Source organism: Oryctolagus cuniculus, chromosome 5 (assembly GCF_964237555.1).
Source record: "Oryctolagus cuniculus chromosome 5, mOryCun1.1, whole genome shotgun sequence".
In the NCBI taxonomy this organism is placed as follows: Eukaryota; Metazoa; Chordata; class Mammalia; order Lagomorpha; family Leporidae; genus Oryctolagus; species Oryctolagus cuniculus.
The window spans coordinates 82,652,557-82,679,543 of record NC_091436.1 but is presented as its reverse complement, the minus strand read 5'-3'; the positions used below and the strand labels follow the sequence as shown (position 1 = coordinate 82,679,543).

At 40.2% G+C, this 26,987-nt stretch overlaps 2 protein-coding genes across 5 annotated transcripts in view; both read left to right on the top strand.

The window, feature by feature from the left end:
- Positions 1 to 13,675, top strand: part of CASP8AP2 (caspase 8 associated protein 2) — a 31,689-nt gene extending 18,014 nt beyond the window's left edge. For 2 of the 4 annotated variants that reach the window (XM_070073779.1, XM_002714583.5), the window contains exons 7-11: positions 228 to 2,407; positions 3,633 to 6,732; positions 9,241 to 9,340; positions 10,076 to 10,128; positions 13,049 to 13,675. In XM_070073779.1, the coding sequence (XP_069929880.1) occupies positions 228 to 2,407; positions 3,633 to 6,732; positions 9,241 to 9,340; positions 10,076 to 10,128; positions 13,049 to 13,052 (5,437 nt within the window). In that variant the 3' untranslated portion in view covers positions 13,053 to 13,675. Of the gene's footprint in view, positions 1 to 227; positions 2,408 to 3,632; positions 6,733 to 9,240; positions 9,341 to 10,075; positions 10,385 to 13,048 lie in introns of all 4 variants that reach the window. The other 2 variants (XM_070073777.1, XM_070073778.1) reach the window with 2 other exon arrangements.
- Positions 13,052 to 25,627, top strand: GJA10 (gap junction protein alpha 10). The gene is given in 3 exon segments (XM_051854480.2): positions 13,052 to 13,164; positions 23,899 to 25,350; positions 25,352 to 25,627. Coding segments are annotated over 2 exon segments (1,572 nt in total). The 5' UTR covers positions 13,052 to 13,164; positions 23,899 to 23,913; the 3' UTR covers positions 25,487 to 25,627.
- Positions 25,628 to 26,987: the final 1,360 nt, after the last annotated feature.

Genomic DNA, 26,987 nt, shown 5'->3' with positions numbered 1-26,987 from the left:
GCCGGCGCCGCTAGGCGGAGGATTAGCCTAGTGAGCCGCGGCGCCGGCCGAGAGCATTCTTTAGTTAGAAGTTAGTATCACCACTTATTCTTCATTGCCAAGTAAAATTTATTTTTCCAGAGCATAGGTACCTATGTTTTAAAAGTATGTCACATATGAACAGAATTTGGAATATTATTAAATACCAGTTAACTTAGCTGTGTTTCTTACTTTCTGTTCGTCAATAGATTGTCTGAATTCCCACATTTTCGAAATAATCATAAATCTGCAAGGACTTCATCAGATGCAATTAAAGCAAAAGATCTTAAATCTAAGTCTCCTCATTTGGATGATTGTTCAAAGACTGATCACAGAACTAAAAGTGATGTTTATAAAGATGTACATCATAGTGCTTCACTGCCAAATCTAGAAAAAGAAGGAAAACCACATTCTGATAAAAAGAACACTTATTTGCCTACATCTCTGGAGAAGCATTGCACCAATGGCATTTGGTCACGCCCCCATTATCAGGGTGGTGAAGGTAGCTCAAATGAGGATAATAGAAGAGGAAGAAAAGATACTAAACATAGCCAGCACAGCAAAGGAACTGATCGAATACGAAAGGACTCGAGTATTAGCTGTGGTGATAGTGAACCAAGAAACATAGAGGGTAATCAAAGACTACAAGGACGTCCTGAGAAACATGGTAAAGGTGAACCAAAGGCTGAAAGCAGAAGTTCAAAGTTTAAAAGTAACACAGATTTGGATTATAAAAGTGAACGTAGCAGCTATTCTTGGGATAAAGAAACTTTGCGAGAAAGGTCACATACTCGAGTAGAATCTCAAAATGACAAAAAACTGGAAAGACAAAATGAGAGATCACAAAATATAAATAGAAAGGAACTTAAATCACAGGACAAAGAGGAAAGAAAAGCTGATCAGAAACCTAAATCAGTAGTGAAGGACCAGGATCCCTGGAGAAGATCTGAGCGAGAATCACTGAATCACTTCAAGAAATCTCATAATTTAGATAAACACCATCTAGAAGAGAGAAGAGGAAGGGAAGATTGTAAGAGAGACAGGATTGTAAGCAATCATAGTTTTCAAGATGGAAGATCTTCATCTTCTCTTTCAAGTAGAACTCACAAACGTATTGACTCTAAAGAAGTAGATGCTGGGCACCAATGGGAAAATACACCATTAAAAGCAGAAAGGCACAGAACTGAAGATAAGAGGAAAAGAGAACGAGAAAGCAAAGAAGAAAATAGGCATATGAAAACTGAAAAAAAATTACCTGTAGAATATTTGCAGAAAATTAATAAAGAAGCCAAGAAAACCACTACTGATTTAAAGAGACAAAACGAGCCAAAAAATGACAAATGTGAAGCCTCTGATAATGAAGTTTCTGAAGTAGATAAGAAAACTGCAGTGAAAGCTGAGAGTGGTCCAAGTGACACAAAAAGCAAAGACTTAAAGTTAAGTTTTATGGAAAAATTGAACTTAACTCTTTCCCCTGCTAAAAAGCAGCCTATTTCTCAGGATAATCAACATAAAATAACTGATTCTCCCAAGTCCAATAATGTATGTGATTTGGAATCCTCAGTGCATGCTAAAACAGTGTTGTGTGTTAATTCTGTCAGTGAACATGTCACAGAGGAAACCAAATCAAAGTTGTTGAAACCAAAGGATGTTCTCCCAGCGGCATCTGAATCTAAGATCGATGTTTCAGGAAGCCAAATGGAAGAAGATAATAGTTTGTTAGTTAAATCTGTTGAGAGTACTATGCATTTTGAATTGCCTACTGGTACAGAGACATCCTCAGCAGCTGTAGAAATGGAAAAAACAGATTCCTTGTTCCCATCAAGAGAAATGGAACAAACAAGAGCAGCAGCCTCTGTGGTAATGGATGTATTACAAACTGATGCTTCTCAAAACTTTAGCATGGAATTGGATACCAAAAAAAATGATAATTTAAATTCTAGTGGTGTTTCTGAAGATGTGGAAATGAAGTTGACTCTTGTAACAAAAGTGACTGAAAACAGTGAAAGCATTTTGCAGCCTTCAATTGAAGAAGCTAGCATTTTGCCAATAATCCTTTCAGAACATGGTAACTCAAAATTTGAGCCTTCTCTTGTAGACGATACACCACTGACTGAAAGTAAGTCTTGTCATTTGGAGTCTTGCTTACCTAAAGAGACTCTAGAACCTTCACTTCAGCAGACTGAATTAATGGACCAGAAAGTGGAAATTGGTGAAACAAATTCAATATATCATGATGATGAGAACTCCGTTTTGAGCATTGACTTCAATCATCTGAGACCTATTCCAGAAGCCATCAGTCCTCTGAATAGTCCAGTGAGACCTATAGCAAAAGTTCTTAGAATGGAAAGCCCCTCTCGAGTTCCATTGTGTAATAACAGTCATAAAGGTAATTATAATCTATAAATCATCTTTTTGTGAAAATAAAAAATACCTAAGATAAATGGGTGCTCTTTTTAAAAAGAAATTATTTGTTTGAAAGGCAGAGCAGAAGAGAGCAAGGATGCTATAGAGGGGATGTTCCATCCACTGGTTCGCTTCCCTGTTGGCCACAACAGCCACTTTGAAACCAGGAACCAGGAATTCCATCCTGGTCTCCCCTGTGAGTGGCAGAGACCTGCATACTTGGGCCATCTTCCATTGCCTTCCCAGGCATATTAGCTGGAAACTAGATTGGAAGTAGAGTAGCTGGGACTCAAACCAGCACTGCAATGTGGGATACCAGCAACATAAGGAGTGGCTTAACCTGTATGCCACAACCTCTTTCTTTTTTGATAACATAGAAAATAACATCCAGATTTAGTTGATACCTAGAAGTGTACTTGAGCCTTCTCTCTCAATTTAAGTACTTCTTAATTCTATATACAAAAGGGAACTGTGGGACAGATTGTTTCAATTGCTGTTTACTTGCTTTCAGATACATTTTTATTGTTCAGTACTGTTTACTTGCTTTCAGATATATTTTTATTGTTCAGAATCCATCGTCAAATGGTAAAGTAGGTGATACTATTTAAATGAAATAAACCCTGAACAGTTTGTTGGTGATTATCTAAATGACAAAACTTCTCACTTTTCACACCTTCTGAACACTTTTTAAGATCAAAGACCATTGAAATTAATTTTAGGGGCCGGCGCCGCGGCTCACTAGGCTAATCCTCCACCTTGTGGCGCCGGCACACTGGGTTCTAGTCCCGGTTGGGACGCTGGATTCTGTTCTGGTTGCCCCTCTTCCAGGCCAGCTGTCTGCTGTAGCCAGGGAGTGCAGTGGAGGATGGCCCAAATACTTGGGCCCTGCACCCCATGGGAGACCAGGATAAGTACCTGGCTCCTGCCATTGGATCAGCGCAGTGCACCGGCCGCAGCACACCAGCCGCGGCGGCCATTGGAGGGTAAACCAATGGCAAAGGAAGACCTTTCTGTCTGTCTGTCTCACTGTCCACTCTGCCTGTAAAAAAAAAAAAAAAAAAGAAAAAAAAATTAGTTTTAGGCATTCACATTCTGCTTTTAAAAGAAAAAATGAGTTGGCTCAGTATTAATTTTTTTTATATTTAGTATGAAAATATCAAATTATAAAAACTCAATGGCCGTATTTAATATACTTTTCTCTTTTACAGATGTGTTTCCACCAAATTCAGTTCATTCTATCTCCAGGTCAGATCTCAATAAGGAAAATCAAAAGCCATTCTACAAAGCTGACAAATGTACAGAAGCAGATTCCTGTAAGGATTCATCTTTAGATGAATTAGAAGAAGGAGAAATTATAAGTGACAATGAAAAATCTGAACCACAAAAAAATTTTGAAAAAAGTGCCAAACCTAGAGCATCTGCTGAAGTGCGGAACACAAAGACTAGTCCACCAAGTAGGAAAAGTTCTATGTGCTTGGATAAGGATAATAGGAAAACATCTGTAAAAATCCATCAGACCAGCAGCAAATGGAATAAAAGACCAAGGGAATCTAACAGATATTCAAAAACAGAGAAGAAAGATAAAACAATGAGTACTTCCTGCTTGGAAAAAATAGTTCAAATTGTTGCTGCACCCTCTTCTGTTCGAGAGATTATGCACATGTTAAGAATGATAAGAAAACATGTGAGGAAAAATTACATGAAATTCAAGATAAAATTTTCATTAAGACAATTTCATAGAATTATTGAGTCAGCAATTTTGAGTTTTACATCACTAATTAAACATCTTGACTTATCCAAAATCTCTAAGTCAGTGACTACTTTACAGAAGAATCTCTGTGATGTTATAGAATCTAAACTTAAGCAAGTTAAAAAGAATGGAATAGTTGACCGTTTATTTGAACAGCAACTATCAGATATGAAAAAAAAATTGTGGAAGTTTGTAGATGAACAACTTGATTATTTATTTGCAAAACTTAAGAAAATCTTAGTAAAGTTTTGTGATTCCATTAATTTTGGAAGTGACAGTGATGAAGGAAAACTTGATAAAAGAAGTAAAGAGAAAGTACGATATTCAAATTGTGAGAACGGTCATGTGGACAACTCCAACAAAGAAATGCTAAAAGAAAAATTGCCAAAACCAGGAGACTCTGTTCACTTGAAGTCTTTATTGGAAAGTGAAAAACCTGAGGAAAAATGTCAAGACCAAAATAACTCCAATATCAATGCAATAAAGCATGATATTAAAAAAAGTTCTAATAGCTGCTTTGATACTATCAAGAACTTTCAACCTGGAGAGCATGCTTTGGAACTAGACTGTCCAAGTATCCCAAAGCTGGGAAAAGCTGAAGGCAGCACCATGGAGGAAGCACAAACATCCCAACATGCAGCTTTGAAGCCAGAACGAAGTTTTGAGATTCTTACTGAACAGCAAGCATCTAGCCTTACTTTTAATTTAGTGAGTGATGCACAGATGGGTGAAATATTTAAGAGTTTATTGCAAGGTTCTGATCTTTTGGACAACAGTGTTAATTGTACTGAAAAAACTGAGTGGGAGTTAAAGACTCCAGAGAAACAGTTGCTAGAGAGCCTTAAGGGTGAGTCTATACCAGCTTGTACAACAGAAGAGCTGGCTTCAGAGGTGGCTTCTCCATGTCCTAAAATAATTAGTGATGATAATTGGTCATTATTGTCTGACAAAGGTCCATCTCTGTCTTCAGGACTTTCATTGCCAGTTCATCCTGATGTGTTGGATGAAAGTTGTATGTTTGAAGTGTCTACTAACATGGCCTTAAGTAAAGATAATGTGTGTAGTTCAGAAAAGAGCAAACCCTGCATTTCTTCCATACTTCTTGAAGATCTAGCAGTATCTTTGACAGTACCATCACCTCTGAAGTCAGATGGTCATCTCAGTTTCTTAAAGCCTGAAGGTTTGTCTAATTCAACTCCTGAAGAAGTTATTAGTGCCCATTTTAGTGAAGATGCCTTATTGGAGGAAGAAGATGCCTCTGAACAAGATATTCATTTAGCCCTGGAATCTGATAATTCAAGCAGTAAATCTAGTTGTTCTTCATCATGGACAAGCCGGTCTGTTGCTCCAGGATTTCAGTACCACCCTAATCTACCTATGCATGCTGTGATAATGGAAAAGTCCAATGATCATTTCATTGTGAAAATACGACGTGCAACGCCATCCACGTCTGCTGGTCTTAAACAGAGTGTGGTAACTGATGAGTCATTGGCATCTTTGTCCAGCATTGGGAAGGAAGCTGATGAAGCAGCAAAGAAAGAATATGTTTCATGTCAGAACACAGTTACCAAACCTGTGGATGAATTAGAAAATTCTAACAAAATTGTCAATGGCAATAAATCAGGTCCTGAAGAACAGAACTCTATGGTACAACCACAGGTTCCTGATATATATGAATTTCTTAAAGATGCTTCAGGTAAGGCAGGTGACAGTGATGAAGTGACTGATGAATGTTTCAAGTTACATCAAGTATGGGAACCAAAAGTGCCTGAAAGCATTGAAGAACTGCCTTCTCTAGAAGAAATTCCACACTCTGTTGAGGATCGTCTTCCAGACACATACATAGACCTAACGAAAGTTCCAATTACTGAGACCAAAAACTTGGGGGAATTGATGGAAGTAACAGTTTTAAATATTGATCAGTTGAGATGTTCTGGAAACAGTTTAAATCAAAATGCTCACAGCTTAGGTAATTCTGTGCAATCTGATACTGTGGGTGCTTTTATTGATTTGACACAAGATGCTTCAAGTGAGAGTAAAAATGAAAGTAACCATTCTGCATTAGCTGTTGAAGGATTGGGATGTCAGGTGATATGTGTAGATGAAGATAAGTATACGGAAGAAAAGGTGCAAATGGAAAGCAAGCCTTCGAAATGCATTACTGAGAAAGCCTATATTGATTTGACCACCGAATCTCCTGTTTCTTGTGAAGTAAAAGATGATTTAAAATCAGAGTCAGCATCAAATTCTGGGAATCCAGAGTTGCCTGGGACTTTGGATAATGCTCACAAAAAGAGAAAAAACCTTTCTGAACTAAATCAGTCTTCTCAGAAAAAACAAAGAAAGGAAACAGATGTAACTAGTAGGGAACAGACCAAGAAACTTATTCAAGAGAATGGTGAAGCTTACCGAAAGAAAGCCAATAAGAAAAGGGCCTCTGTAGTGAATAAAGATCCCACAGGAATTAAAGATTCGGCAGCAGCACTCAACGCTTCTACAAGTCTTTCTGCAAGGAATGTTATTAAAAAGAAGGGAGAAATTATAGTTTCATGGACAAGGTAAGTTGTAAGACATTTAAATTACTAGGAAATTTTGGGAGATTAGAAATTTAATACATCCTAATCCTCCACCTATGGCGCCGGCACCCCTGGTTCTAGTCCCAGCTGGGGCACTGGGTTCTAGTCCCGGTTGCTCCTCTTCCAGTCCAGCTCTCTGCTGTGGCCCAGAGGGCAGCGGAGGATGGCCCAAGTGCTTGGGTCCTGCACCCGCATGGGAGACTGGGAGGAAGCACCTGGCTCCTGGCTTCAAATCAGCGTAGCACCAGCCGTAGTAGCCATTAGGGGAGTAAACCAATGGAAGGAAGACCTTTCTCTCTCTCTCTCTCACTGTCTATAACTGTCAAATAAAAAAAAACAAAATTAATACATCATCATAGTTTATCCCATCCTGAAATAAGGAAAGTGATGACATGAAAAGTGGATAAAGTTAGTTGAATATACTTTCCAGGATACAGCTCAGCTATAGTGTGGAATATTCTAGGGCAGTGACTCTTAACCAATGGTGTGCATTCTTAACACCACAGATAGTTTTTCATTGTTTTGACTTTACATTTTCAATTTGAAAGAATTTGATTTGGCAGTAATGGAATAAACATTTTTGAGAGAAAGGATGACAGGTGGCAAAACGGCAAAAAGTAGTAGTGTTTGCAATTTGATTATTCCTCTGAATTCAAGTCTCCAGTTTTATAAATAGGTTGTACTTATGTGCCCTTTTTTTTTTTTTTTTTTTTTTTTTTTTTTGGACAGGCAGAGTTAGAGAGAGACAGAAAGGTGTTCCTTTTCCGTTGGTTCACCCCCCAAATGGCCCCTACGGCCCGTGCACTGCGCCAATCTGAAGCCAGGAGCCAGGTGCTTCCTCCTGGTCTCCCATGCAGGTGCGGGGCCCAAGCACTTGGGCCATCCTCCACTGCCCTCCCGGGCCACAGAAGAGAGCTGGACTGGAAGAGGAGCAACCAGGACAGAATCCGGCGTCCCGACCAAGACTAGAACCCGGGTGTTGGCACTGCAGGTGTAGGATTAGCCTAGTGAGCCGTGGCGCTGGCCAATGTGCCCTTCTTAAGTTTAGATCTTAAGATTCAAGTTTGTTCATTTTTATTTTATATTTTTTAAAGATTTATTTTTTATCTGAAAGGCAGAGTTAGAAGTAAAAGGAGAAACAGAGAGATCTTCCATCTCTGTCTCACTCCCCAGATGGCCAAAATGGCCAGAGCTGGGCCAGGCTAACGCCAGGAGCCAGGACCTTCTTCCAGGTATCCCATGTGGACGCAGGGACCCAAACAGTGCTTTTCCAGTCTCATTAGGAGGGAGCTGGATCAGAAGTGGAGCAGCTGGGACTCCAGCCAGTTGCCCTTATGGGTTATCGGCATTGTAGGCGGCAGCGTAATCCACTATGCCACAAGCACCAGCGATTAAATGGAAAGGTTATGATCATTGGTCTAGAGGTAGATAGTGGTCATATTTGACTAAAATATTTACTTAGAGGAGCTCAGTTTTCTTAAAACTAGTGGTAAGTTTTGTATAAAATGACAGTCTTCAAATCCCCACTTAAGGTAACTTGGCACATGGCAGTGCAAGACATAATAAACACATTCATGTAGGAAAAGCAGAGGTTGAAGCTGGTATTGTGACATAGTGGGTAAAGCCACCACCTGCCATGCTGCCATCCCATATGAGCTGTTTCACTTTTCATCTGGCTCCCTGCTAATGGCCTAGGAAAAGCAGCAGAAGATGCCCAAGTGCTTGGGCTCCTGCCATCAATGTGGGAGACCCAGATGAAGTTGTTGGAGGCATCTGGAAAGTGAACTAGCGAATGGAAGAGTGCTTTTTCCTGTCTTCCTCTCTGTGTTAGTGACTTTCAAATAAATAACTTTTTTTTAAAAAAAAGATTTATTTATTTGAAAGGCAGAGATACAGAGAAGCAGAGAGATCTTCCACTCGCTGGTTTACTCCCCAAATGGCTGCAAGGGCCTGAGCTGGGCCAGTCTGAAGCTAGGATCTAGGATCTTCTGGGTCTGCCACATCGGTGTGGGGGCCCAAGCTCCTGAGCCATCCTCCACTCCTTTCCCAGGCCATAGTAGAGAGCTGGGTTGGAAGAGGAGCAGCTGGGACTCAAACAGGTGTCCATATGGGATGCCTGCACTGCAGTTGGCAGCTTTACCTGCTCTGCCATTGTGCTGGCCCCTATGATCATTTTTTAGCCCTATTTTTTAAAGTTGTATACACATTAAAGGTAAAATTTTTTTTAAACCTAAAACTTAAGCTTTTGTCATTAAAGAAATAACATTTTGTTACAGAAAAATTGGTAAAGATATGAGCTTATAGGGTCAAATCATCTGTAATCTTGTTTCTTACAGGTAATCATTGTCTATAGTTTGATATATGTGAGTTTTAATAAATATATTGTTTTAATAAAATTTTTACCACTATTGATGGACTTTAGGACAGTAGAATTTTTATTATGTTTCTAATGTAGTGTATAAATGCTAAATATAACTTTTCCTTCCTCAGAAATGATGACCGGGAAATTTTATTGGAGTGTCAAAAAAACGGGCCATCTTTGAAAACGTTTACAAATTTAGCTGTCAAGCTGAATAAAAATCTAAATCAGGTAACTACACAAGCTTTACATTTATACGGGTTCACAGATGTTGCTGTCCTACAGACTTCATCTTTAGCATATTAAAATACATGTATATTAGTCAAGTTATTTAAAAGTATGCTCAGTGTAGGACTTAATGTCGGTGATTGTGAAAGAATTGTGACTGGAGTGATCCTTTATTCCTTGTGTGTCTTACCATTTACTTATTTGATCTCTGACAATTTGGTAGTGATGTTTTGCTTATTTAAGGAGAAAGTTGAATATTAAAAGTTAGATTAAACAATCACTTTAAATATGAAGGCATCCTGTTTTTCTAAGCATATTTTCATTATTGAAGATAACTTTGTCTTTAGGTATTTTGTGAAAGTATTCATCAAAGGTTGAAAAAGGGGCAGGCATGGTGCATGGTTATCACTGCTTCTGTCACCCTCCTCCCACATTGGAGTGCTGGTTTGAGTACTGCTACTCCACTTCCGATCCAGCTTTTTGCTAACTCTATCCTTGGAGGCAGCAGATGATGGCTCAAATACCTGGGCCCCTGCCATACACATGGGAGAGCTATAATGAGTTCCAGGCTCTTGGCTTTGGCTTAGCCTAGCCCTAGCTGTTGGAGGTATTTGGGGAGTGAACCAGCTGTCTTTCTCTCTCTACTTTTAAATAAAATAAAAATAAGTAAGAATTTTAAAAATCATTGAAAAAGACTATTGAGATTCTTATGATTAATACTAATTTTTAATTTTTCAGGTCTCAGAAAGATTCCAGCAGCTAATGAAGCTCTTTGAAAAATCAAAATGCAGGTAGTTAATGGTTATACTAAGGAGATTTACAAAGTAAATGTTTGATAACTGTAGTTGGGCAGTTAATGACCTGTTAGTCATTGAAGATTTGAATAGTGAGCAAGAGACATCCAGTTGAGTTCCTGCTTCAGTCACAGGTTGGAGGATGTTTGCAGACATCTAAGGCCACCTCATCTGCAGGGATGTGCCCAGATTGAAGCCTGCTGCAGTTCAGGTCAGCATGGCATCTCCTCAACCCTCTGCTGCTAAGACCAAGGTGGGGGGAATTCCTTTTGATGGTTAATCATAGAATTTTTATAGATGAAGAAAAAACATTCTTTACTAGCAGCATTTCATAACCAATGATGTCTGCATAATCACTGTAATTCAATATTTCTCATTTTAAATTAGGAGCACTCAGTACTTTACAGTAGGAAATGTTAAGAACATGAAGTCCATTGCCATCTGAATGACATGATTTATTGTATTAAATTATTACTAATGTTCACAGACATGTTTCCCAGTTTAAGTCATTTTTGTATAGTTGTAAAGGCATATAACATATCACTATATTTCCCAATTGATTGTAATCATAATTATATGAATGCAAAACACCCAATTTTATGTTGTTTTGGGGGCAGGCATTTGTACAGCAGTTAAGATGCCAATTAAAGCACCCACATCCCAAATCAGAATGCCTAGGTTCAAGTCCTGGCCCCCTTCCAATTCCTCTTGTGGGAGGCACCAGGTAATGGTGGCTCAAATGCTTGGGTCCCCAGCACCCATATCGGAGATTTAAATTGAGTTCTGGGCTCCTAGTATTTTCTTGGCCCTGGCTATTGTGGTATTTTGGGGAGTGAACCAGTGGATGGAAGATCTTTCTGTCTCTTCCTATGTTTATTTGAAATAAAATGAAAATAAATAAATACAGATTTAAACTTTTAGTTAAATCTGAGTAAAAACTGTTTGGACACAGATCACAGTGTGAAGGGCTCTGAACATTTTTGAGCTACATATCTGTTTCTAGCTCCAGTGTGAATTATTGTTACATAATTTGTTAATTTCCACATCTTTTTTTTTAAGACTTATTTATTTTATTTGAATGGCAGAGTTAGAGAGAGAGAGAGAGAGAGAGAGTTTCCATCTGCTGGTTCACTGTAAAATGGCTGCAGTAGCCGGAACTGGGCCAGACCAAAGCCAAGAGCTTCTTCCAGGTCTCCCATTTGGATGCAGGGGCCCAAGTAATTGAGCTTTCCTCTGCAGCCTTTCCAGGTGCATTAGGGAGCTGGATCAGAAGTGGAACATCCAGGACTTGAATCGGGCCTCTAGGGGAAGCCAGTGTTGTGGGCGGCGGCTTAACCACCCACTATGTCACAGCGCCGGCCCTGCCACATCTCTTAAAGCATCTGCCTTGCTAATGAGAACTTCAAAAGGTGTTTAGTGGTTTATGCTAAATAAAGTCCAGTTTTGTTTATATGGGAGTACTTCAAAAATTTCATGGAAATGGAATTAAAAGTTTATTTTGGTACTCAAAAATTTGAAATCCACATATATGAGGTTTCTTAAAAAAACTTATAGAAATGCATATTGTGAAAAAACTGCATGGATTTCAATTTTTTTTGCACCAAAATAAACTTTTTTAAAAAAGATTTATTTATTTGGAAGGTAGAACAATTGAGAGAGGGACAGACAAAAGGAGAGAGATCTTCCAATGAACCCACAGCTAGGGCAGGGCACACTGACACCAGGAACTAAGTTTCATCTGGGTCTCCCACAGGGGAAGGGGTGCAAGTACTTGGACTATCATCTGTTAGCTGCAGACTTCCTGTGCATTAGCAGGAAGCTGGATTGAAAATGGAGTCGCTGGGACTCAAATTGGCATTCTGCCATGAAATTGCAAGCAGTGGTTTAACCCACTGTGCCACATCGGCTCCTCAAAATAAACTTAAAATTCTGTATTCCATGGACATTTTAAAGTATGCTCATGTAGTTCAAAATGAAAATTGAATAATGAGGAATTTGGACAGGCTTGTTCTAAAAGAACTTTAAAGTGGCTTAGATATTTTTCAGAATCACTGTGTTTTAAGATTTTTGCTGGGCCGGCGCCGCAGCTCATTAGGCTAATCCTCCGCCTTGCGGCGCCAGCACACTGGGTTCTAGTCCCGGTTGGGGCGCCGGAGTCTGTCCCAGTTGCCCCTCTTCCAGGCCAGCTCTCTGCTGTGGCCAGGGAGTACAGTGGAGGATGGCCCAAGTCCTTGGGCCCTGCACCCCATGGGAGACCAGGATAAGTACCTGGCTCCTGCCATCGGATCGGCATGGTGCGCCGGCTGCAGCAGCCATTGGAGGGTGAACCAACGGCAAAAGGAAGACCTTTCTCTCTGTCTCTCTTTCTCACTGTCCACTCTGCCTGTCAAAAAATTAAAAAAAAATAAAAATAAAATAAAACAAAACATCATAAATTTATGATCTGCTCAAAATCTGTTAAAAAAAAGATTTTTGCTGCCTTTAACAAATTCAACTAAGTGTTAATTTTGGTTTTACATTAATGTTATCTTAAAATATGATTTGCATTCTCTTAGAATTTAAATTCATGAAAGAGGTTACTTGTATCTGGAACTATGCTGGAAATTTCCAATCTGCATTGTAAATCTAATCATTAACTTTACAAATTTAAAACTTTTCAATTAATTTAATATTTGGGATTTTATTTGCTTATATGATAGGACATGTACTGGAGTGTTTCATTCCTAGCTTGACCCTTACCAGATTTTTTTCCCTATGTACTGTAGTTTAATTCGTCCAAATCAGAATGATAGTTTTCACAAAAGCTGGTTCTGTAAAATCAGTATTGTGTAAGTAGAGCTTATTTAAAAGGTAACACTATCAAAATGGTCATATCAGAAGAATAGAATCATAACTTCAGCATTTTCTTATATTACAGATAAGTTGCTGAATTCCTTGGAGTCTTAATTGAATTGCATACTACACAGAAGCTTCAAATTCCTCATGTTTTAAATGGGGAACAAGAGGGAGGTTTTATTACATTTTGACTAGTAGGTGATTATCTACATTTGTTATTAATTACTGACTGTAATCGCAGGTCAGCATATTCAGTTTATCCTAGTCATCTGTCTGATTTGCTCACCTGTTAGTGGTCAAAATATTTATTTTTAAACATGTGACAGCTTATCAAAATGAAAGCAACAATGATGTAGAATTGAAAATTTAGTTTTGATATTTCAAAGAAGTGACTTTCTTTTGTGATTTTCTATAATAGTTTTGTAGCCTTTTAAACTAAGTGACTGGTTTAAGTTTTCACCATTTTTATTTGCTTTTATAATTACCTCCGCTCATTTTGGTAAACTGTAAATAATTTAAATAGTATATTTGTAAATATGTATAATTATAATGATGTAAAATACTTTGTATGTGTATGTATTTGTGTATATGCACACACATAAATGGTTTTGCCTGGCCAAGGATTTTTTTATCTGTATAAAACTTTTTGTATAAAGTTTGTTTTCGATAAAGGTAATGTATAATAAAACCATGTAAAGTTCTATTTCAATTAGAATGTTTCTTTTTTTCTAATACTGAAGCAAAATTTAATGACAAATAATGAAGAAAGTATACCTGATAGGCCAGGTAAGCATCTCAGTGAAGAACTGAGAGCCTAGAATATTTCTTTTAATGTGTTTAGACTTGAGTCCCTCCCACCTGTGTGAGAGACCCAAATTTTGTTCTGAGCTTCTTACGGCCTGGCCTAGTCCTGGGTGTTGTGGACATTTGGGGAGTGAACAAGCAGATGGAGATCTCTGTCTTTCTCTTTCAAATAACTTTTTTTTTTTTCCCCAAAAATGTGTAAAGGACCAAGAATCAGATTAATTCCAGTCTTCTCAAGTACAATACTAGCTTTTGGAAAACAATATAATATTTTTAAAGGTCTGGACTTAAAAAACTTACATCTATTTAAATGTCAAATATTGAAGGCTTAATAAAAACAGTAAGAATTTTTGGGGAAAATTGGCAGAAAATAAGTCTAGGGGATAATATAGAAGCTAGGGGAATAATACTAGTCAGATACTTTGGTAAGATGTGTTTAGGGGGAGATTTTGTTGTTAAAAGGGAAGGGGGTAAGCATTTGGCACAATGGTTGAGACATTGCATCCCATATCAGAGTGCCTGAGTTTGAGTCCCAGCTCCACTTCCAGTTCCATCTTGCTGCTGATACACACTCATGGAGGCAGCCAGTGATGGCTCAGATGATTGGGTCCCTGCCACTCACGTGGGAGACCCAGATTGAATTCCTGGCTCCTGGCTTTGGCCTGGACCAGCCCTGACTATTGCAGGCATTTGGGAAGTGAACTAGCAGATGGGGGAATCTTTGTCCCTCTGCGTTTCAAATCTTTTTTTATTTTTTTATTTTTTTATTTTTTTTTAAATGAGCATCTCTCTTAAAAACAAAACAAAACCAGAAAGCCATATCTGGAACAGTTACTGCAATTGGAGTTAACACATTATTAGTAAGGTAATCATTTTCTAAGATCTTTTCCCTTTTTGCACCAGAGCTGAGATAGGTTATCCTGCCCTGCAACTTTTAAGTCTTTGTTTAATAGAGGCATTAAACTCAATGGTTGTACCAAGGATGAGGTGTTATTTTTTCTGGAAAGGGGTTAAATCTTACATTTGTTTCCTTTTTATGTGCTATTTGCTCTGGATGTTTTTATTTTTTCTTTCATTTTCTTCGTTAACTTGTTTTGAATTCTTTTTAACTCAGTATTTTCCTACACTAACTTATTGTTCTCTGTCTTTACCCTAGAGAATACACATCCATCCTTTCAAAATCTTAAGTAGCACTAAATGTTGGGTCCACCTTTCTTGGCTGACTTCTTTTTTGTGGATTTTGGCTCAAATTCCCCATTGCCTTGTCAGGTTTTACCCCCAGCCTTTTCAGGTTATTTTCCTTGGGAGAACTGGTTCTTAATTGTTCCAACATTACTAAGTAGATAATTTTTTTTTTTTTAAGATTTATTTTTTATTTACTTGGAAGAGAGGGCGAAACAGAGACAGAAATCTTCCATCTACGGATTCACTTCCCATAAGGCCACAACAGCCAGGGCAGAACCAAGCTGAAGCCAGGAGCCTGAAGCTCCTATCTGATTCACCCTCATGGGTGACAGGGGTCCAGGTACTTGGGCCATCTTGTGCGTTCCCAAGCAATTATCAGGGAGGTGGAACAGAAGTGGAACAGCCGGTTCTCAAACCTCCTCTCATTTGGGATGCTAGTGTTGAATGCAGCAACTTTGGCTTCTGTATAACGATGCCAGCTGTACTAGCTAGATACTTTTAAAATTTAAGTTCAGGAGAAAAAAGAATGTAGAAAGCAAGACAAATTCAAAGTTAAGAAGGAAGATGATAGAATTAAGTCCCAAAATGACAGTGAAGAGATTACATGTATACAGCAATTGAGGTGCCAGATTCTAGTCCCGATTGTTCCTCTTCCAGTCCAGCTCGCTGCTGTGGCCCGGGAAGGCAGTGGAGGATGGCCCAAGAGCTTGGGCCCCTGCACCCATGTGGGAGACCTAGTTGAAGCTCCTGGCTCCTGGCGTTGGCCTGGCCCAGCCATGGCTGTTGTGGCCATCTGAAGGGTGAACCAGTGGATGAAGGACCTCCGTCTCTCTTCTGTTTGTAACTCTGATTTTCAAAATAAATGAATAAATCTCAAGAAAAAAAAAATGTTGTGCCATCAATTAAACTTCACCTTTGATTGCTGCTTAAATGTTTTCCTGGTGTGTCCTTGGTCAGTTCACAATTTCTATGTTTTTTCCCTTCTAAGAACAGGGATTGTTCTGGAACAAGATTTCAGACAGGTCCTCAGTTGAGTTTTGTTTTAGAGAAAGTAGAACATATAATTGGTAAATCTTGGGCCCACCACCCCTGGCTGGCTTCAACTAGAATGTTTTTATCTGTTGGATCATTTAGGAAGTGAACCAGTGGATGGGAGTGCTCTGTCTCAGCAGATGGGAATGTGCTCTCTGCTTCTCTGCCTCTCAAATAAAATAAAAAGCAATCAGATTGATTCGTCTGCAAATTTAAAAAAGATATGGGGCTGGCATTTGGTTCAGTGGTTAAAACACTGCTTGTCGCGCCTTTATCCTGTATCTGATTGTCTGGGATTGAGTCCTACTGCTATTCCAGTTCCAGCTTCATGCTGATGCACACACTAGAAAGCAGCAGGTGATGGCCCAAGTCCTTGGGTCCCTGCCACCCACGTGGATCTGGATAGAGTCCTGTGCTCTTGGCTGCATCCTGGCTCAGCTGTCCACAAGGGCGGCCTGGATAAAGCTCCTGGCTCCTGGCTTCAACCTGGTCCAGTCTTGGCTGTTGTAGCCATTTGGGAGAATGAACCAGTGGATAGGTCTCTTTTTCTGTCTCCTCTCAACTCTGCCTTTCAAATGAATAAATATTTTTAAAAATAAATTTAAAATTGAAAGAATCAGATACATAATTGTATTTATTTTCTGGTTTAAACATTTTTTTTTTTTAATTTTTTATTTTTATTTTTTGCCAGGCAGAGTTAGACAGAGAGAGAGAGAGTTATAGACAGTGAGAGACAGAGAAAGGTCTTCCATTGGTTCACTTGCCTAATGGCCACTACAGCTGGCGCTGTGCCGGTCTGAGGCCAGGAGCCGAGTGCTTCCTCCTAGTCTCCCATGTGGGTGCAGGGACCCAAGCACTTGGGCCATCCTCCACTGCCCTCCCAGGCCACAGCAGAGAACTGGACTGGAAGAGGAGCAACTGGGACTAGTACCCGGCGCCCCAACTGGGACTAGAACCCTGGGTGCCGGCACCGCAGGCGGAGAATTAACCAAGTGAGCCACGGCGCCAGCCTAAACATTTATTTTCTTTAGTAGGGAATACATTTACTACATAGAAGATACTTGTAAAATTCACCCAACCTCCTCAGTCACCCAGCTACCTACCTTTGAGACAATTTTAGGAGTTATTCCTTGCATAAATTATGATTTTAGTGTTTTGAATATAACTTGCATTAAATCATTACTGTGCTGGTGAGTTTTATAATTAAATATCAAAGGAGTTCTTGGGCATTGTACCCAGTACCATTCAAATGCACATGAAAAATAATTCTAGTTAATTTTGATAATTTGTACTTGAGTCTAGTGTGTCAGACCTCCAATATGGGATGCAGGTATTTCAAGGGGTGGCCAACTGACCCTGCCATTTACTGTGTGCCTTCTGTGTTTCCCCTTCCCCCCTCTCCCCTCCCCTCCCCTCCAGTAGTCCTTGGGCCCCTGCACCCACATGGGAGTTCTGGAAGAAGCTCCTGGCTCTTGGCTTCAGATCAGCCCAGCTCCGGCCGTTGTGGCCAATTGGGGAGTGAACCAGTGGTTGGAAGATCTCTTTCTCTGTCTCTCTGCCTCTGCTTCTCTAATAAATAAATAAATCAAAAAAAAAAAAAAAAAAAAAAAAAAAAAAAAAAGGAAGACCTGGATGAAGCTCGGCTCCTGGCTTCATCCTGGTCCAGCCCTGGTCACTTGACATCTGGGGAGTAAACCAGGAGATGGAGGATCTCTGTCTTTGTTTCTCCTTTTATCTATAACTTTTCAAATAAATAAGTAATCTTTAAAAACAAAATGAGGAAATAAAAGTGTCTAAAAAATAGAATAGATGATACTTATGAACTATGAGTTTATGTACTTCTACATTTTTTGTGGAAATGAGCAGGCTTAGAAATGTGCCCAGGAGCTGTGATTTGAAGCCATCTTTGGATTCTAGTGACACTTTTGCTCTCAGCTCCTCTAAAAGTTCAGTAACTTTATATACTTGGGATGTGACCAGTTGATGCTACAATAGAGAGGAAATTAGAACTTGTCTCTATCTGCATCATGTAGAGTCCTTTGACCTTTCTGGAATTTGTATTTTCTCTACAAAAATCAGACCCACTTTTTTCTTTTCTTTTTAAAGATTTTATTTACTTATTTGAAAGGCAGAGTTAGAAGGAGAGAGAAAGAGATCTTTCACCTGCTGGTTTACACACTAAATAGCCGCAATGGCCAGGGCTGAGCCAGGCCAAAGTCAGGAGCCAAGAGTTTCCTCCTGGTCTCCCACGTGGGTGCAGGGGCCCAAGGACTTGGGCCATCCTCTGTTGCTTTTTCAGGCACATCAGCATGGAGCTGGATCAGAAGTGGAGCAGCTGGGACTGGAACCATTGCCCACATGGGATGCCAGCACTGCAGATGTTGGTTTAACCCTTTGTGCACAGTGCTGGCCCCCAAACACAGTTTCTAAGGCTATTATTGGATTTCAGATTCTCTATTAAATTTTTTTCCTCAGCTATATGTCAGCCTAACAGATTATTACTAGGACACATAATTCTACAGAGAGGCACAGCAGCCGCCTCAGTGGTCTAAAAATGCTTATTCTCTTTTTGAGACATTTCTTCTTTGAGCATGACATTTTTTCAAGAACACTTTGGGTTCTTTTTTTTATGTCATGCCATTAGTATTTGTTCACATTGATGAGACCAGACTCACTCCAGGCAGCTATTTATAGCATCAGGCATGACTCATTGATCTGCAAGCATCGATTCCTAGGGCAATCAATGGACTGAAAGAAAAGTATTCTGAGTCAAGTCACTGTAATCATTTGCTAATGAAAAAAGGGAATCCTCATTTGTTTCACTTTTCACTTCCAAATATGATAGACAGGAGGGACCCCCAACTTGGTGTCAGAAAAGAAATATAAAAATTGCAGAGCACCAAAGGACATTTTGAACCTTGGGGGAGGACTGTGTTAGACAGCATTGATCAAAAATACTATTCTTATTCTGGGTTAGGGCACCATAGCCAGCTGACCAAAGCCTTTAAATCCACAACCAGCAGTGGTTGTTGCACTACTTGCCACACATGGTCCATGTGAGTCCAGCTGTGAACTTGTTTGGTTCTTCTAGAAGGTAAGCGGTAAATATGTGGACTCTCTGATGAGAAACATATGGGAAATCCCTGTGAGGGCAGAAAGACCTGAACTGAAATGAGGAAAGGATCACCAGCCTTCTACCTGGGAGATGCTAAATTAGTATTTGATAATAAAAGAAAATATAAGAGTGTTTCTAGGACTTGAAGTCATATAATGGTAGAAAGTAATTTTAGCAAAACTTTGTATTGCTTGTCTCAAGGACCCTGCTCTTGCAGGCAAATATGTAAGACTGTATTGCTGCTTTTCATATAGACCCAGTTTTCCTTTACTTTATATTGTAAAATGATCACTTCCATGTTTTAAAGCAATAGTGGCAAAAAGAAGCATTATTTAGTTTAGGATTGCCAAATAGAGAATATGTTAATTGAAATGAGTTAGGTTTTCCTTCTCTGGGTTTTTATATAAAATAGAAGCTCCAGAACTTTTGAAGTGCTAAAGGAATGTCTTTTAAATAAAGAATGATGAGAAATATTTAGAAGAAAATTATGAGAAAAGGCCTTAACTTTTTAAGATGGAACTTAGTAAATTATTGCCTCAGTTCATAAAGTATGACCAAGATTTTAAAACCTAATTGTTTTAACCTGCAAATAATATATGAAACATTCTTAATTTTTGAATTTCAAACAATTCACATAGTTTCATTAAGGCCTCTTCCAATTTATGAGTGGTATCTACCACTTTTTCAATTTTATTAAGAAATCTATTTTTACATATATATGCACATACAGGTAAAATTTACATATGTGTATACAACAGATACAAATAAAGCATATTTATTAGACTTTGCCTTTCCCTTTTTTTCCTTCCTTTTCCCTTCAAATTCTTTCTCAACCCTTCTCAACTCCCACAGACCTCAGGTAGCCTATATTAACTTCCTAGTGTGTGCCCTGCATTTTTTCATTGTCACATACATATGTACCTACATCTCATATTACAAGGGCCCTTCAAAAAGTTCTTGGAAAATGGGAAACTATGCAGGATTTCAAATATTTTTGTCAGCAAAACTTTTTTAAAGAAGGATTAATTTTTTGAGTTACAGAGATAGAGAGGGACACACACACACACACACACATAGAGTGTGTGTGAGAGACAGACAGAGGCATCTTCCATTTCCTAGCCTATATTAACTTCCTAGTGTGTGCCCTGCATTTTTTCATAGTCACACACATATGTACCTACATCTCATATTACAAGGGCCCTTCAAAAAGTTCTTGGAAAATGGGAAACTATGCTGGATTTCAAATATTTTTGTCAGCAAAACTTTCTTAAAGAAGGGTTTATTTTTTGAGTTACAGAGATAGAGAGGGACACACACACACAAACACACACACACATTCATTAATTTGGGACGAATCAACTTCTATACAGTATTGAGTTTTCCAATCCCCAAGCAAGGTATATCACAATTAAGTAAAAATTATTTAAATAGTAAAGCATGTGACTTTGGCACTGTCAGTATCCGTTCCTTGAAACTCTCTTGCTTAGGTTTTAGTGGCACTGCCCTTGTAGCTTTCTTCTCTTTGCATATTGCTCATTTTATTTGTATACTTTTATTACCTATGCTTTTCTTCAGGGTTCACTTCTTGTCTCTGAGTGATCTTCTCTCCCTGTGCAATGATTAGTCACAAATGTTTGTCTTGTGTTTGTACCATTTGTTGTCTAGACCCAAATGCCTCCTGAACATCCCACTTTTGTTGTTCAGTTGCAATGAGTAAAATCTGTACTTGTTCCTGATTATAATTTCTGGCATTAATATGCTTAATAGCCTCCCTCTAAGATTATAAAACATTTTCTTTTGTGTTTTAATATTTTTATGACTCAATTTTTTTACATTTAATACTTTATTCCCTCTGGGATTTATTTATTTTTAAAGATTTTATTTATTTATTTGAGAGGCAGAGTTACAGACAGTGAGAGGGAGAGACAGAGAGAGAGGTCTTCCTTCCATTGGTTCACTCTCCAAATGGCCACAACGGCCGGAGCTGTGCCGATCCGAAGTCAGGAGCCAGGAGATTCTTCCCAGTCTCCCATGTGGGTGCAGGGGCCCAAGGACTTGGGTCATCTTCTACTGCCATCCCAGGCCATAGCAGAGAGCTGGATTGGAATTGGAGCAGCTGGGACTAGAACTGGCGCCCATATGGGATGCTGGTGTCGCAGGCAGAGGATTAACCTACTGCGCCATGGCACCAGGCCCTGGAATTTATTTTTGTATTTGGAAATAAATAGGGGGAAATCTAAGGATTTCACTTTTTTTGTTTATATTTTTTGGTTGCTGCTCATTTTTGGCTTTTTGGTCTTGGTCTCTTTTATATGTTAGTGGGAATCCTTAGTGATCAATTTATATAGAGTAAATATAAAAGTTTCATTAATGTCTCTTCCAAATTATGAGTTATCTGGCACTTTTTCAATTTTATTTAAAACTTTAACATATGTATGCCCATCCAGGTAAAGTTTGTGTAAGCATACACATCAGATAAAAGTCAGCCATATTTTCTTAGAAGTCTTTTGTTGTTGTTGTTCTCGTCTTCCTTCACATTTCCCCTCCACCCTCTCTGGAGGGCTGGGATCAGAGATATGTTGCTTGCTTTTGAAATCCTGGCAATATAGCACAATGCCTAGGTGACAGTAATACTTTAGTGAAAATTACTAAATATATTTCATTAAATGCATGAATTATGGAATGGGAAAATTGTTTTTACTAACTATTTTAATGTAACACATTCTTGCTTTTCCTCTGGATGTTTCATATTTGGAAGTCTTAGGTTTCAACCTATCATGTATTTTAACTTCATTGAACCTTGAAAAACATGTTTTTCAGGGTAAACCAAGAAACCTGTTCATGTCAGCTATGTCTTAATTCTTTCCCAGATTCCAAGCTTGCTACAGAAGGTTATATTCACTTTTCTTCTAATTTAGCAAAAAAAAAAATGCATGAAAATATAATGTTCCAGACATAACTTAGTGGATGTAGTTGTATGTTATTGCTGGCATTGTTTATCTGCCTAATCTTTAGTGCTACCCTAATCTGAGCTAGTTCCTGAGGATTTACTTGACTGAGTTCTGTTTTATTTACACTTTGTCTTACCCTTAAAGCATGAATAATATATTGTGAGGATCTACTTCATTTTCCTTTTGATTGTTATTTCAGTGATAGAGTTAAGGAACCAAATTTTAAAATGAAACGGCGGCTGGCACCGCAGCTCACTAGGCTAATCCTCCACCTGCGGCGTCAGTACCCCAGTTTCTAGTCCTGGTTGGGGCACTGGATTCTGTCCCGGTTGCTTCTCTTCCAGTCCAGCTCTCTGCTGTGGCCCAGAAGGCAGTGGAGGAGGGCCCAAGTGCTTGGTCCCTGCACCCACATGGGGGACCAGGAGGAGGCACCTGGCTCCTGGTAGCGGCCATTTGGGGGATGAATCAACGGAAGGAAGACCTTTCTCTCTGTCTCTCGCTCTCACTATTTAACTTTCCCTGTCAAAAAAAAAAAAAAAAGAAAAAAAGAAAAAAAGAAATGGCAATTCAGTCCGTTATTGTACATCAATGACTTCTGTATGCAAAGACAAAGATGCTACAGAATGAGCATCTACAAGGGTATAACTTTCCAGGATGGGCAACAGAGAACAAAAATATCTCAAAATCCATTTGGGCACAGTGTTAAATGAGTGATTACAGGAATTTAAGAAAGGTAAAAATAACTCTGACATGGGATGTTTGGGGAAGACTTACTAAGGGAATGTGTTAAGTGGGGGCATCTCATATGATTAGAAAGATGAGCAAAATTTTAGAATGGGAATGCATTGTACAAATATAGAGGCCAGAAATATACTAGAATGACAGGCTTCTGTGTGTGATAGTAGAAGATGATAGGATGTAAACTGGATCACATGTTGGGGATTTCTGGTGTTTCTTTTAAAAAATAAACAACCCTGATATTTCTTAGAAGCATCGAACGTTATCAAGCACAAATGATAAATATTAAGGCTAGCAAAACTCACTATTTTGCTGACATGAAAAAAAGAAGCTACAGGAGCCGGTGCTGTGGTGCAGCGGGTTAACCCCCTGGCCTGAAGTGCCAGCATCCCATACGGGCGCCAGTTCGAGACCAGGCTGCTCCACTTCTGATCCAGCTCTCTGCTATGGCCTGGGATGGCAGTGGAAGATGGCCCAAGTCCTTGGGCCCCTGCACCCACGTGGGAGACTGGGAAGAATCTCCTGGCTCCTGGCTTTGGATCAGCATAGCTCCAATCGTAGCAGCCAATTGGGGAGTGAACCAGAGGATGGAAGACCCCCCCCCCCCCGCCGCCTCTCCTCTCCCTGTGTAACTCTGATTTTCAAATAAATAAATAAAATCTTAAAAAAAAAAAAAAAAAAAAGAAGGGATCGGCGCCGTGGCTCTCATGGCTAATCCTCCACCTGCAGCACCAGCATCCCATATGGGCACCGGGTTCTAGTCCTGGTTGTTTCTCTTCCAGTCTAGCTCTCTGCTGTGACCTAGGAGGGCAATGGCTAATGACCCAAGTGCTTGGGCCCCTGCACCTGCATAGTAGACCAGGAGGAAGCACCTGGCTCCTGGCTTCAGATCGGTGCAGTGCCAGCTGTAGCGTCCATTTGGGGAGTTAACCATTGGAAGGAAGACCTTTCTCTCTGTCTCTCTCTCTCACTGTAACTCTACCTAATAAAAATAATATATTGGAAAAAAAGAAAAAAGAAGCTACAGTACTTATGAACTTATGTCCTTCTGCATTCTATACTATATCCGTAAGTGTTATTAACCTCAGTGTTTTCTGTATATTTCAGACATTGTCTCTCATCATGGGGGATTGGAACCTACTGGGTGGCATCCTAGAGGAAGTTCACTATCACTCAACCATAGTGGGGAAAATCTGGCTGACTATCCTCTTCATCTTTCGAATGCTGGTCCTTGGTGTGGCTGCTGAGGATGTCTGGGATGATGAGCAATCAGCATTTACCTGCAACACACAGCAGCCAGGTTGCAACAATATCTGTTATGATGATGCTTTCCCGATCTCTTTGATCAGGTTCTGGGTATTACAGATCATCTTTGTGTCTTCTCCTTCACTGGTATACATGGGCCATGCACTTTATAGACTCAGGGACTTTGAGAAAGAGAGGCAGAGGAAAAAGTCGTACCTAAGAGCCCAGATAGAGAATCCAGAACTTGACTTGGAGGACCAGCAGAGGATAGATAGGGAACTGAGGAGGTTAGAAGAGCAGAAGAGGATCCATAAAGTCCCTCTGAAAGGATGTCTACTGCGCACTTATGTCTTACACATCTTGACCAGATCTGTATTGGAAGTGGGGTTCATGATAGGCCAATATGTTCTCTATGGGTTTCAAATGTATCCCCTTTACAAATGCACTCAGCCTCCTTGTCCCAATGCAGTGGACTGCTTTGTATCCAGGCCCACAGAGAAGACCATTTTCATGCTCTTTATGCAGAGCATTGCAGCCATCTCCTTGTTACTCAATGTACTGGAAATATTTCATCTAGGTGTCAGGAAAATCATGAAGGCACTTTATGAGAAATCCAGCAATGAGGGCTTTGAGAATGAAAGGGGCCCTCCATTCCAGCTGAGGAAATATTCAGCGGCCCAGCAGTGTATGATTTGCTCGTCTTTGCCCGACAGAATCTCTCTACTTCAAGCTAACAATCAGCAGCAAGGAATTCGAATCAACGTGCCAAAGTCTAAAACTATGTGGCAAATCCCACAGCCTAGGCAACCTGAGGCAGATTCTTCCTTCAGCAAAAAAGAGTGGGCTGAGAAGGATCAGCACAGCGGACAGCTCCATGTCCACAGTCCATGTCCTCAGGATGCCAGCACCAGAATTCAGCACTCAGGACAGCAACCAGACCATTCTTCCTTTGCTGTGCAGAATACAACTATCCAGTCTTGGCCAGGTACAACAACCACCTCTAGACACTGTCCAGCCTATGCGGTAGGAACCTGGAAGCAGTCCCAGGACCTAGAACCCTTGGGCGAGCCTCTCACAGATCTACACAGTGATAGCAGTGTGAGAGAGAGTGGGGGCTGGGTAGACAAATCACGCCCGGGTAGTCGCAAGGCCAGCTTTTTGTCCAGACTGTTGTCTGAAAAGGCACAGCTGCAGAGCGACTTGGGAAGTTCAAGTTCCCAGAATAGCTCCCGTTTGGATTTTCAGCACCAGGAAAACAGTCCCTCACCTGCACCCTCCATCACTGGGCAGAGAACATCAATGGTAAGTAAAGATACCAGCCCTGCTGATTATGGGACCATCACAAGAGGTTTTCCACTCAGGCTGCCTCTCTCCCTTTCCTCCTTCCTGCTGTGTGTGTGTGTGTGTGTGTGTGTTCAGAGAAGTGGACAAAGAGGAGATTAGTTCATAGTGAGCTAACTTCATTCAGTATGTTCAGTTACATTCAATTAAGAAATTGAAAGCTGTAGAAAATTTAGGTTATACCGATATCTCCTATAAGTACTGGGGTATAAGTGCATACAATACAGTCTCTTACATCAAAAGACTCAGAGTCCAGATGGGAAAATTACACAGGTGATCAAGTGTAAGGTGCTGTATTAGTGGGACTAGGTGAGCTAAGGAGAGAGTAGTCAGTTCTGTAGGATTGGCCTGGAAAAGCTTTAGAGTTGAAGTTATTTTAAACTGAATCTTGGGTGATGTGGCTAGTTTTTCCAGAATGGGGAGGGCTGGATATATGGAAGAAGGCTATCCTGGTAAAATACTGAGAGATGTGGGCCCTCTGGGAACCCGAGGGTGGCTGGAATCATAGGAGGGCAGTGGAGGAGGGCTGTGGAGAGAGGGAAGGCTAGAGAAGTGGGTGTGGATGCCTTGAAGAAAGGTAGTGGAGAACCAGTAGAGAATGCAAAGCAGACAAGAAACGAAATCAATGAGCCACTCCAGAAAGCTCTTTCTTCCACACTGTGGAAAAAGGATCAGAGGAAGGATCTTTTGTAATCTTAGATTGCCATCGTCTCACTCAGGCAGGAGGGTGTACTCCATTGCTTTAACACCTCTGGCATTTAAAAATCATTTACAAATATTTGCTGATGTATTTCACAAAGACTAAAAATCAATACTGTATTGATTTAAATTTTGTTCTCTGAAAAGCCACTGTGAGAGAAAAGTTCTGTGGTCATTGTAAAACATAATGGGTATTTACTGTGGATTCTTCTCAGTTCTGGAACAAAGGATGCACGAGGTGTTCTGCTCACTCCTCATGTGGGGAGCAATCCGGACTAGACTAAGTTACTCGAATTAGGACTTATTCTATGCATCTGCTCTCCCACAATATGGCGCTGGGAGAGAAGTAAACAGCTTCCGCACAGCTGCCTCCAGTTCAACCAATTAACTGTAGGACTTGCTCCTGATTGGAGAGCAGCGTACTCAGCCGAGTTGGGATTGGCGGAGGAGGACTATAAAGGAGGAGAGAGACGGCATGCACCTGGAACATCTATGGGGAACATCTAAGGGAACCCGTGCAGCCCCCGAGAGAACCGGCCGGCGGTGTGCCGCTCCCCTGCGGAAGTGGGGAATGCGGCCAGGGGGAACTGCCCTTCCACGGAGGTGGAAGGGATAGTAGCCAACCCGGGAAGAACCAGCAGCAAACCCGGGGAGGGCCGAGCAGATGAAAGAACAGCGCAGGGTCCTGTGTTGCTCCTCCACGAAAACGGGGAGTGACACCTCATAGCTGTTTTCCATTAGAAAGAAAACCCTATGTCTGATGGGAGAACTTCCCAGTTGCGCTCACACACTCGTTTCTTCCTTTGTTTCATTCCTTGGGTTAATAATGATTGAATCTCTATTCTGCAGCTTCCTATCTCCCATGGGTTTAGAGACACTGTTATTACTGCACCAAAGCCTTATTTTGAGTA